Source organism: Tursiops truncatus, chromosome 11 (assembly GCF_011762595.2).
Source record: "Tursiops truncatus isolate mTurTru1 chromosome 11, mTurTru1.mat.Y, whole genome shotgun sequence".
Taxonomy (NCBI): domain Eukaryota; kingdom Metazoa; phylum Chordata; class Mammalia; order Artiodactyla; family Delphinidae; genus Tursiops; species Tursiops truncatus.
The window spans coordinates 5,193,664-5,205,852 of NC_047044.1; the positions used below are offsets into that span (position 1 = coordinate 5,193,664).

Genomic DNA, 12,189 nt, shown 5'->3' on the forward strand with positions numbered 1-12,189 from the left:
GCAAGTGCTGAGTCTCGCTGGAGAGAGACAGAGACAGACAGACACACACACACACACACACACACACACACACACACACACACGCAGCAGCTCCTTGCGGACCGACTAGGAGACGATCTGACCCACTAATCAGCCACAAAGACGTCTTCTCTGTGACTTTTGGGCAAAGCTCACCATCGCGGCCATAGGGCTGGGCCTGGGCCACGGTTCCTCTGCGAAGTAACTGAACTGACTTTCCCGAGGGGCACAGCGGCCTGGTTTTGGAGCCACTTAGGCCTCCTGCCTCTGGAGGGTGATGCTGGGGCCATCACCCGACTCGAGAGGCAGCGGGCTGCAGTAGCTGAGCGTGGGCAGGCGGGTCTCCGCCATCAGGTCAACCCTGACACCTGAGGGGCGGTCCTGCTCCAGGGCGGGACCCTCGGCCCCAGTGAAGGTCAGCACCGCTGGGCTCTCGGCTACCCCAGGGGTGGCCTCAGGGACAAGAGCCCCTCCCACACCCACCCTGTGGGGAGAGAGGCTGCGTGCGGGGGGGGGGGGGGGCGGTGGTCAGCTCATATTCATGTACATTTAGCGGGGCCCTTCCCAGGACAACGGCAGGCTCCCCAAATCCCTCCCAGAAATACATTTGTTAAAAGAAACTGAGCGAGGCCGGAGGTTGGCTCAGAACGAATCCACGCTTAGTGAGTTCAAAGATATTCAGACAGATGGAAAGAGCGGAGAGGGAAGGGGGGGCTGGGGTGTGCCGCAGACACACAGGGTAAGAGTGGGAGGCCCAGGGGCTGGCTGGACGGTGAGGAGATCCCTCTGCGGCCCTCGGGACCTCCAGCTGGGGCTGGCAGGCAGGCTCTGAGAAGCAGATTTTGGGGGCTGTGACGGTTAATTGGGGGATTCCAGGGGCTCCCCGTCCGTGCTGTCTTTCAGCTTGTGCTTGCGAAACAGGCCGTAGAGGACTCGCAGCGTGCTCTTGGTGTCCTTGTTCACGATGTCTGCGGGCCAGGGGAGAGCAGGGCAGGGTTCAGGCCTGGGCAGGGGGTGGCCAACCGTCCACCTTTGCCCGGGACCAAGGGGTTCCCTGGGACACAGGCCTTCAGGCTAAACCCTGGAGAGGCCCCTGCAAACCAGGACAGTCGGTCAAGCTAGGCGTGAGTCCCAGGACCCAGCACAGGGCATGCTACCTCCTTCTCCTCCCCGGCACCCTCTTGTGGGGCCCCCAACACTGCAACTCCTCCAGGCCTCAGCCCTCCGGACAGCCCATCCCCAGGGACCTCAGTCCCCCATCTCCTCTCCCCAGGACCATCCTCCACTGGCATGGGTAGGGGCTGTGGACACAGTGCTCCTCCTAGGAAAACTCAGCAAATGCCAGGCAAGAGGCTGTACCAACACACGGCTGTCCCCATGCCCCGTGCCCCGCTCTGTGGCGCTCGCCCGAGGCTGGCTGCCCACGAGGGTCCTGCACTCACCTTCGGGGCTCACGGGGTGATTGAGAAGGTCTTCATCTTTCAGCAGCTCCAGGGCCAGGGTGACGTTGTGTAGCTACAATGACAAGACCCCATCAGGTGTCAGCACGATGACCCATCGTGCAGCAAGGAGGCCACCTCTAGTGGGAAAGGCAGTCCCTGAGGAAGGCACCCAGCCCAGGGATCAGGGAAGGCTTCCTGGTGGAGGTGACACCTGGGGGTGAGTCCTGCCAGGTGAGGGGACTAACCAGGGAAGGGAGCATGGGTTCATCCTGATCTTTTCCGAAGCAGCCCCAAAACCCGTGAGCAACAGAGACTCCCTCAGGAACAGAGAGCTGAGGTCCATGGGTAAAGCATTGATGAGGAGACCGACGTTCAGAGTGGCCACAGGGCTCATCTGAACTCACGAGACGGAAAGTGTCGGAACCAGATGCCTGCAAAGCAGACTGGGGGCCGGAGGAGCCACCTCTACCCAGGTGCCTGCCCTTTGTGCCACCCCTCTGCCTGGGCTGGCGCCTGAGACACCGCTCCCAGCACTGAGAATTCCCCGGGCCAGAGTCAGGCCCACCCAGGTTCGGATCCCTGCTCGGTCCTGGGGAGCCTCGAGCAAGTCCCTTGGTGCCTCGGGCCCTCCACTTGCTCCCTGCAAAGTGGGGTCTCCACCATCTCCCCCGATACAGGACCCTGGGTGACGGGCCCTGGGGAGCCCCATCAGCCCTCAGCTCAGAGCAGTCCCTCTGTTAGTGGAGCCCTGCCTTTTCACAGCTAGTTTCTCAGACCCCACCGAAAAGACCCCTGCCCTTCTCCTTGGGGCAGCAGGCTGGTGTGGTAAAAAAGAGGGCGTGGGGCAAGGCAGGACGAGGCAGGGATAAAGCTGGCTGAGTCCCCGACTCACTGGCACCTCAAGCAGGTCCTTCCTTCAAAGGTCTCAGGCCCACCGTGCTGACTGGATGTCCCAGACTGGTGGCCAGCCGTGCTGCTCCCTTCCCTCCCCATCTGCCGACCATACCAGCCCCAGAGCCCGCTTCACACAGGCCAGGCAGTTCCCATGGCAACCTAGCCAGGGGCCCAGAGACCCGGCCGGCGGAGCAGCAGATGAGCCAGGCCCATCCGAGGAGGCTGCCTGCCTAGGCCGCCTGCAGTCACCTCCTGGTGGGTCTGGGCAGATCTAGTAGATGTCTGTGCACCCGCCCCACTAGGGCACAAGTCACAGGTCAGACAAGGCACATGTCCTGCCTGGGCCTTTGTCCCCTCATCTGTACAAGGGGAATAGTGCATCTTCCAGAGGCCTTTCCAAGCTGCCGTGTGGATCCAAGTGTGATGGTGGACACAGGATTGGAACCACAAGGCAAGACTTGAACGTGGAATAATAAAGGCAGAGCCAGGGCTTCCCTGCAAATTCCAGCTGTCCAGGCTCCTACAAGGGTCGGGAAGTGAGGCGTGTAGGAGGGCCTGAAGCCCCCGAGAAAGAACTCTGTCTGAGAGGGAAAGGGGCAGGTCGCAGTCCTGGTCCGAGGGCACAGGGCAGGGGCAGGGGGAGCACGTTCCACCCACGCCAAGGACTCCTGCCGCATCCCGGGCAAGGGGCCAGAGTCCTCCATGGCAGCTGGTGGCCGTGCGGGGACCACGGGGATCTGGAAGGCAGCGAGCAGAGCCCTTCTCCACGGGAGAGAGATGATGCAGCATCAGATGGACAGAGGCACTGAGCTGGGTCCGACATGCAAGAGAGAGAGTGGCAGAGGCTGGGTCACTGGCCCAGCAGGGCTGGCCCCTCTAGAGCCCGTCAAGAAGAAGAAACCAAGGTTGTCACAGGTGCCAATGCTCCCAAGCAGGTGAGACACACCCCTGGGGATGTCCAGACCAGGTGGAAGCAAACCTCAGAGGGAGGGGCTAAGAACTCCACCGCTCGTCCCGTGCTTTGTCCCCAGGTCTTCCCCCAACTGGAAAATTCTGGAAAATGAGGGTTACAACTGTTGCTATTTTTCTCATTCTCATCATGAACACTATTGACAGGGCGCACGGAAAGTAAATGTCAGAGTGAGAACGAGACACCCGGGCTGGGTTCCCCCGCCTCGCAGCCCTGCCTTTGATGCGCTCACCCTCTAAGCCCGCATCCCCACAGCGTGGTCCAGCGTGCAGAAAGCCAAACAGCTTTGGGAAACGTTGGCTTCGACAAAGGTATATGGAAATCCCTCGCTGCAGGACTTCTCAGAGCCTTGAATATGTTTTGGTGTGTCATGAGCCTTCGAGACTGTGCATGTTTTCCCAGGTGACTTGACCGTAGGATCCATTTGTCACAGAGCAGCTCACGGGACCAGTGTCTTGGAAAGACTTCCTTCACTTATTTAAAAAATATTTATTGGGCTTCCCTGGTGGCGCAGTGGTTGAGAGTCCACCTGCCGATGCAGGGGACGCGGGTTCATGCCCCGGTCCGGGAAGATCCCACGTGCCGCGGAGCGGCTGGGCCCGTGAGCCATGGCCGCTGAGCCTGTGCGTCCGGATCCTGTGCTCCTCAACGGGAGAGGCCACAACAGTGAGAGGCCCACGTACCGCAAAAAAATAAAAAATAAAAAAAAATTATTGAGCATCTACTCTGCGCTGGCCACGCAACAGGGGCAAACCCAGACCCACTGCCTGCCCTCGTGGAATGTGAGAATTGCTGCCATCCACTAGGGCGGTGATCGCACTTGTTTCTATGGGTCACACTCCTCGGCGATGCCCAGTCTGACCAGGAGCAGCTGCCCCAGGCTCCAGCCTGATCCCACCACGCTCCACCCAAAGCATCACTTTTCTTCCGCGCACAGTTTGAGATGATGAAAGTATGGAGCTGAGAGAAGGTTACGACCCAGAAGGATGCATTCAAATCGTCCCGGGGAGAAGTAATTGCATGTAGGAGGAAGCCAGAGACTCTTGGCCCCGTGCTTTCATTTCCGCAGAGAAAATGACCGCCTCTCTCCTCCACCCGGACGCCTCTTCCCTCAGGGAACGGCAACCTCACGTAGACGCCGTTGGCAAAGAAGGTCTGATAAGGAGAAATTCAATGGCCAGAGGCCACGCTGCAGAGAAGACAATTCCTCGGAAAGGCCGCTGTTCCTGGCTCTTCTGCTAATGACTCCTCGGCATTTTTATTACACATTCCTGTGGCTGACATTTCCTGCAATAGTCCATACAAACGCATCCTCGGGGTCTGAGCTGAGAGGCCGCTTCCTTCCCCCCACATAGATTGTGTTTCATCTTTGGAAGCCGGTCCTGAGGCTGGTCCTGAAGCCGGTGGAGTTGGCAGGCTGCCTGCGCACAGGGGCCTTGGAAGTTGGGACGTTTGTCCCTGGCTTGTAACTAACTAGGGGTTGGAGATGAGCAAATAGTGATCACACCTTGACATCCCATTACTCAGGTGTGACATCCCCAACACCTGAGTAACAGAGAGGGGACCCCTGTGCTGCTCTGAGCCCCTCGTCCCCAGGGGGCCCGCGTGTGACCTGCCCGTCTCCATCCTCCCACCCTCATCACACGTGGGCCTCCTGCCTTGTGGATGAAGGTCAGTGCCACGGTCTCAGCCTCACTCTGACCCACCTAAGCCCCCCGTCCCTGCAGCTCCGGGCGAGCCTCCTTCTGGGCCCACCACCCCGCCCCCATCTCCCACGGGGCTCCCCCTGGCTCCCCCGGAAGGACGCAAGGAGGCGGCTCTGGCTTTGGAGACGGACAAGCCTTGATGCCAGTCTGACCTCGACCCTAACTAGTGGTGTGCTCCTGACCAGCTTACTAGCTCTCTCTGAACTCAGTTTCCCCAGAGCAAAATGGGGATGGGGAATAGTTCCTACTCAGAGGCCCGATGTGGGGAGGAATTAGCAAGTTCATCCAGGGAGGCGAGCGCCTCCCTGGGCCCAGTTCTGCATCGTCTCTGCACCGCACACCACAGGGCTCTCCCGCCTCCGCACCAAGGCCGCAGGGCCTCCTCTGGCCACGAGGATAAAGAGGAGGTGACAGCACCCCAGGTCTGAGCCTGCACCTCGTGTGTTCTGCTTTGTCTCTGTGTCCCTGCGGTTGCCGTGAAAACACCACGCCAGGCTCACTGCCAGTCTCAGGAGGAGAATGGGAAGCATGTGGCACAGAGCTGGACCGCCCCAGTGACCCCAGCCTAGGTGGCCTGACGCCCATCGCATCCCGCACGAGTGGCGGAGCCCAGCCAAGCCTAGAGCAGCCGAACCCGGCCGACCCGCAGATCCGTGAGGATGAAGGATTGCAGTTTCAAGCCACTGGTTGTTTGGGTGGTTTGTTACACAGCATTTTCGTGGCAATAGCTGATTAATACAGTGCCTGGTGAGGGACAAGAACTTAGGAAGTGCTGACCACTGTTTCTACCACCACTAGAGCTACAAACACTGCACTGCTCTAGCCTGTTTGCTTCTCAGCTCTTGGGAATCTGAGACCCAAATCAATCTTCAGGTCAAGAGCCCCCCTGCCTCCTGGGAAGGTGGAGATGATGCCCACAAAGATGGCATCTTCCTGCTGCAAAGGGGGAAATGTGGGCTGAGGGTTGGGTGGCCAGTCCTGGTGTCAGACCTGCCACTGAGTAGCTGGATGGCCCTGGGCATGTCCCAAAGCCTCAGTTTTCCCCTCTGTAAAATGGAGATGCAACCCTGCCCTGCCTCCCTTGCAGGGGTGTGGAGTGAGGGAGAAGTGGGGTAAGGGGCCAGGTGAGGCCGGAGGCAGGTAGGAACTCCAAGAGAATGTGAGAGTAGCCATGGTTCGGGGCCCCATAGGATGCCCAAGAGCTCAGAGGGGATAAGGTGGTCAGAGCCGACCACCCGGCTAAGGGGTTGAAGCAAAGCAGGAAGCAGGATGGGCCTAGAGAACGGCCTGGGGAAGGTCTGGAGATGCCAGAGGCCCAGGCCGAGTAAGGAGCACAGGCGGGCAGCGAGGCTGCGGCTGGGGGTCAGGCAGGTTGGGAAGGCGGGCCTGGAACATTCGGCAGGGGACCGGGTAGGTCAGACTTGCGGCCAGAAGCAGGGACAGACGGGGCTGCGGATATGTGGGGGCCAGGCAGAGATCGAAACTGGAACTGGGCCAGGGTCGAGGGTGTACAGGCTCACCCCCCAACCCCAGGCAGGCCTTGAGGTTTGAACCAGCCCCAGGGCCATGGGCACATCAAAGGGGACCAAAATCTTTCCTTTTCCCAGAAACTCCCCAAGGCTGGCACTGGGAACCGGCACCCAGCCCTGCCTGGTGTCCCCTCTCTGTGGAGGGGTGAAAGGGGGCCCTCCTACCCTGGGTTGCTGCTGAGCCGTCCCTGGGACCCTGGTGCAGACAGAGAGAAGCTGGCCACCTGGGGTCCTGGGCGGGCCTGGGGGACCAGGGACCACATGCCCCTGTGGTCTGAGGGGTGGCAGGGCAGGGGCTGTGAGCACATTTTAGGGGCAAAAAGCCTGAGGTGCAGGCAGAGACCAGAGCCCTCCGCCTGGACTAATGCAGCCATCTCCCAAGCAGCCCCCCAGACTCCAGGGTCCACATGGGAACTCCTGACCCCCACAGGGCCACAAGCCCTGCCACGTCCAAGCCTTGGCTGACTCTGTTCCCTTCCCCTGGGGGTGCCCTCCCTAGTTCACGCTGCGAACCCAGCCCTAGGCAATTTCACGGCCACCTCTCATGCAAGGCCTCTCCTGGCTGCTGCAGATCCTGCGAACCACGCTTTCTCTCAGGCCCCGCACCGGCCCGCCCACCACGAGCCAGGGCACTTCATCACAGCCCTAGAACACCGCACACCACTGAGAGCTCAGCGGGTGGAGAGCGAGCCGTCCTCAAAAGCAGCAGCTGTGTGGGATTGTCTTTATGGCCCACGGGGCCTGATGCCAAGAGGACCTCAGAAAATGATGGATCCGGTGCATTGGTGAATGGGTAGGCGGACAGGTAGATGGATGGATGGGCAGGTGGTGGATGGATAGATGGATGGAAGGATAGATGGTCAGGTAGATGGATGGATGGATGGGCAGGTGGATGGATGGGTGGATGGAAGGATAGATGGGCAGGTAGATGGATGGATGGATGGGCAGGTGGATGGATGGGTGGATGGAAGGATAGATGGGCAGGTAGATGGATGGATGGATGGGCAGGTGGATGGATGGGTGGATGGAAGGATAGATGGGCAGGTAGATGGATGGATGGATGGGCAGGTGGATGGATGGGTGGATGGAAGGATAGATGGGCAGGTAGATGGATGGATGGGCAGGTGGATGGATGGATGGATGGGCAGGTGGATGTATGGATGGATGGATGGATGGATGGATAGATGGGTGGATGGGTGGATGGATGGATGGACGGATGGGTGGATGGATGGGCAGGTGGATGGGTGGATGAATTGCGTGGATGAGTGAATGAATAAGTCAGTGGATAGGTGTGAGGGTCTATGGGTGAGGCTGGTGGATGGATGGGCAGACATATGGACAAACAAAGTTTCCCATCACCCTTACTTCACCTGGAAGTGAATAAATAATGACTGATCATGCCAATTTCCTAGATCTGTCTACCTAGAGGTAGACCCCTAGGAAAATCTTTGGAAAACTTACCATTTCTGCAGGAGATTTGGGAGTGAGATAGAATTCCTTCAAGTGCAGGAAGAAGCCTTCCAGTTGTCCAATCAGCAAGAGTAAGATGACTCCATCTGCAAACTACAAAGGAGGGAATGGGAGGCAGATAGCCTGGAGGATCCCCTCTGCCTTTTACAGGCTGTGTGACCCTGCGGAAGTCACACACGCTCTCTGAGCCTCAGGTTCCTTTTTGAGAAACGGGGACGACACCCTGACCTCGCAGAGCTGTTGTAAACAGCAGCAGGGGTAAAGCAGTTTTTGGGTGCCTAGCACGGAGCATGTGCTCAGTAAAATGAGCTATTTTTACATCTTCTGTAAAATAGCTTCAAATCATTTTTTAAACCACATACTGTTCCATGAGCTACAGAAGCCCAGGCGGAAACAGAGTTAAGTATAAAATAATTCCATCAGGAAAAGGCAGAGAACAGCACACCGGGCTCATTTTGCTGGCGGCCACATTTGTATTGGTCTGTTTTGTCTGTATGTTCACAGATAAAGCTGTCACCCTAGCACCGGCACATCATATGCTAATATAATCGTATTCAATCTCTTCAAAGACACAAAACACAAGACTTAATGTTGGAGGAAAAGCCACCACGCGAAGTCCTTAATGGAATTTCCTCATATTAGGTCTGTTCTGATGCTATAAGTTTGGCATATTCCCTGGTAATACCACCAAAATACCAGGGACTTTAATATCCCCTTTTATCCAGCAGTCAAAATACCATCGTCACATGTGCCATTATTCTCCAAATGTCATTATTTTACCAAGGGAGAGGTAAAGATGAAACGGGTAGAATGTAAACCTAAGAAATCATCTTGTTTATTCCCACATAAAATACAATAAAACCAGAAATGTATTGTTTATCATGCGTAGACAGTGTGTCAGGTAATACACATCATCTCATTTCTTACTCACAGTTCTCTGAGGTTGGTATCCCTGCACCCATTTTCAAAAAAGAGGAGCCTGAGGTTGAGAGAAGTCCAGGTCCAAAGCCACACAGCTAAGGTGGAGGAGGCGTCCTCAGAGCCCAGAAGCAACAGGTGCCCATCTGCTATCTCCACCCTGCAGTGTCACCACACCACGTCACACACAGACTTCTCACATGGCCGCCGTGTGAGGTGGTGATGGAGCACAAACTCTGGCCTCAGCAACCTGGGTTCAAATCCCAGGTCCACCAGTTAATCACTGTGTGACCTTGGACAAGTTAATTAACCTCCCTGGGCTTAATGTCCTCATCTGTAAAATGGGATAGTATCAGTTCCCACCTAAAGAGTTTGTTGGGAGGAGTCGGTGAGTTAATGTACGCAAAGCACTTTGCTCGGGGCCGGGCACATGGTGAGGGCTGCATCGGCCTTAGCTACCAGGCACAGGGGTGTATCTACCCCGTTCCCCACTGGCTAATGTCAGGCTGTGCCTGAGACATCAGCTGCTCCAGTGACCAGACCTGACTTCACCACCTGCCCCCAGTCATGCTGTGTGAGCAAAACCCACGTGGCCCGACGCCTGCACCACCACGCCCAGTTAATGCGCCCAGGGTGCGGCAGGCTCCGTTGCTGCCCTGAAGGCCCCGGGCCGGCAATTAGCTTCACAGCTTCTCTGCGCCCCACCGTGTTGAGGGAAACCACAGGGCACAGCATCCTCGTGGAGGCCACGACCCACTGGGGAAGGCTGACCTCCTAAGACTCTGTTCCTGCCCCAGAACAGTGGGCTGGGCAACTCAGGGAGTCCGCAGACACGGGGCTGTGTCGGCACCTACAACCCCTCCGGGCACAGGGCACAACCTAATAAACGCTGCGAGCGAATGCAGTTAGGGAAGCCTCATGTGCTTTGAGTCCTGGGGTTGGATAGACCAAGATTAATTTTGAAAAAAGCTGAAAAGTGGTTATTTTACAATGAAAAGTATAACAGCGTAGACAAGCCCTGAGATCCCCACTTCACAGGATCCCCGTCGTGCCCCTGATTGGCAATACCGCCTACCAGCAACATCCCCATTGGAGAGGAGGACCCAAGGTTCCAAGAGGTGACACATGCCAGGCCACACAGGATGAGCCCAGGCTCCCAGTGCCCTGTGGAACCCCCTCCCCATGCCCCTTCCCTGCCCCAGACCCTGCAGCTGAGTCCCTACCTGGGTGTCCAGATTCTGCACGGACAGGCCCAGGCGGTCCAGCTTCTGGTTGACGAAGTTCACTATGGCCTACCCAGGGAAGAACAAAGGCCCCAGGTCCCCAGCTCGGGTTTGCGACCTTCCCGCTTGGGGTCACAAAAAGGCCCCCGCACGGCACCCGGCGCACAGCAGTTGCAGAGTGAGGACCCGATCCCTTTCCCTTTGCCCCACTCCCACCCCCAGACTCAAGGCGGGTGGGCGGTGGGCGGGTGGGTGGCAGGAGGTACTCTTGGAACTCTGACCTCTCTTACCTCTTTCACAGCGTTCACTTTCTCCGGAGCCAGCTTAAGTAATTCATCAAAGACGTCCTCTGCAGACAGATCCATTAAACACCTCATTACGATGCTATTATCTTTGGGCCAAACAGGGACTTTTTTCCACCAAAGTTTCTCAGAATAACCAGTCTCGAGGGAGATGTAGTTTTATCTAAAGGTTCTTGAATTAAAGAACAGGTCTGGGTCAGAGTCACTGCTCCCCTGGCTGGGTGGCCTGGAGAGAATCGCCTCCCCTCTCTGTGCCTTGTTTTCCTCCTCTGTAAAGTACGGCTGATAATAACTACTAGGTGGGATCACTGTAAATATCCTGTCTGGGGGCAGATAACACACTTGTGATGGTGGCTGGCCACACAGTAGGACTTAAATAAATGGTCGTCTTTCCTGCCACGGACACCATCCCTTCCTCTGGGAACTTGCCCTGCCTCCTGCTGGTTCCCTGCTCCACCCACAAGCCCACGGGAACTGCCATAGGTGGCTGAGCAGGGACCAGCCCCGCACTGACTCTTGGCCCAGCGGTCTCCTCCGCAGCGTTTGTGGATTGGCAGAATAAGGGCACCCAGCCCTCCCAGAGAGTCTGAACTTTGCTACGGCGCACAAAAGACCAGCGCCCTCAGCAGCTGAGTCATGCCCAGGGAGCCGCATCTTAGCAGCTCAGGCCACGGGTCCAGCCTCAGAGATGCCAAGTCCTCAGACTAATGTCCTTTTCCCACAAGCTGCATTCCTACTTTTTGCAGCTATGCAGCGCTTCACCTTCCCCTGGGGAGAATGCTCCACAGGCACTGAATACCCAAACGAGTAGAAGAATTTCCCTCTTAATTCTGCCAATCAGCTGCTGTGTGACTCTGAACAAGTCACTTCACCTCTCTGTGCCTCAGTTCCCTCATTAGTGAAGAGGGAAAAGTAGCACCAGATAGCATCATGCACGTTAAAATGCCCCATAAACCAATAAACATGGTGGAAACACCTGTGGTCCCTCCCAGACCCCTTGGCCTGTGGTCAGTGAAATTGTGTCCCTGAAGGAGCCAGGAATTCAGAGGCCAATGTGCATGCGGATGGCACAGGCCAGAACAGGACGGACGTGCTAGAAATGGTTTTAAGGAAGCCCGTTTCCGTGGCCCTGCCCCTCATTGTGTGACCCAGCCTCATGCAGCCCCCTAACAAACACTGCTCCCTGGGCAACCCCTGTGTCCTCCAGCTGCCCCTCCACACACGCACACACAGCCATCCGACCAGCCTCCCTCGTGCCTCCCCTCTCCTCCCTTTCCCCACTCAACCTTTCTCAGCCCCTGTTCTCAGAAGCCCCTCGCAGGTCGCTATTTCCTCCTCGGCAGGTGAGAATCCCTTGCCCATACAGCTCTTTGTCCCAAGTGGGTAAGGTTCAAGGAGGAAAAATAATGTTAAGATGGATGGATGGATGGATGGATGGAAAGATGATGAATGGGTGGATGGATGGATGGATGGATGGATGGAAGGATGATGAATGGGTGGATGGATGGATGGGTGGATGGATGGATGGATGGATGGAAGGATGATGAGTGGGTGGATGGATGGACGGGTGGGTGAATGTACGGATGAATAGATGAATGGATTGGTATATGGATGGATAGATGGATTGGTATAAGGATGGATGGATGACCAACTGGCCAGGCAGACTGACTAAGGAATGAATGAATGAAGAAGGAAAGGCTGGGTTAATCAGTTGATT

General features: G+C 57.0%; 1 protein-coding gene across 9 annotated transcripts in view; it reads right to left on the minus strand.

Annotated features, from left to right (window-relative positions):
- Positions 1–655: 655 nt before the first annotated feature.
- The window catches only part of PARVG (parvin gamma), a 30,472-nt gene continuing 18,938 nt past the window's right edge, over positions 656–12,189 (minus strand). For 2 of the 9 annotated variants that reach the window (XM_033865875.2, XM_033865877.2), the window contains 5 exons: positions 10,461–10,519; positions 10,171–10,239; positions 8,021–8,122; positions 1,461–1,533; positions 656–986 (listed from right to left, as the gene is read on the minus strand). In XM_033865875.2, coding sequence (XP_033721766.1) covers positions 877–986; positions 1,461–1,533; positions 8,021–8,122; positions 10,171–10,239; positions 10,461–10,519 — 413 coding nt within the window. In that variant the 3' untranslated portion in view covers positions 656–876. The other 7 variants (XM_033865870.2, XM_073788093.1, XM_033865876.2 and 4 more) reach the window with 6 other exon arrangements.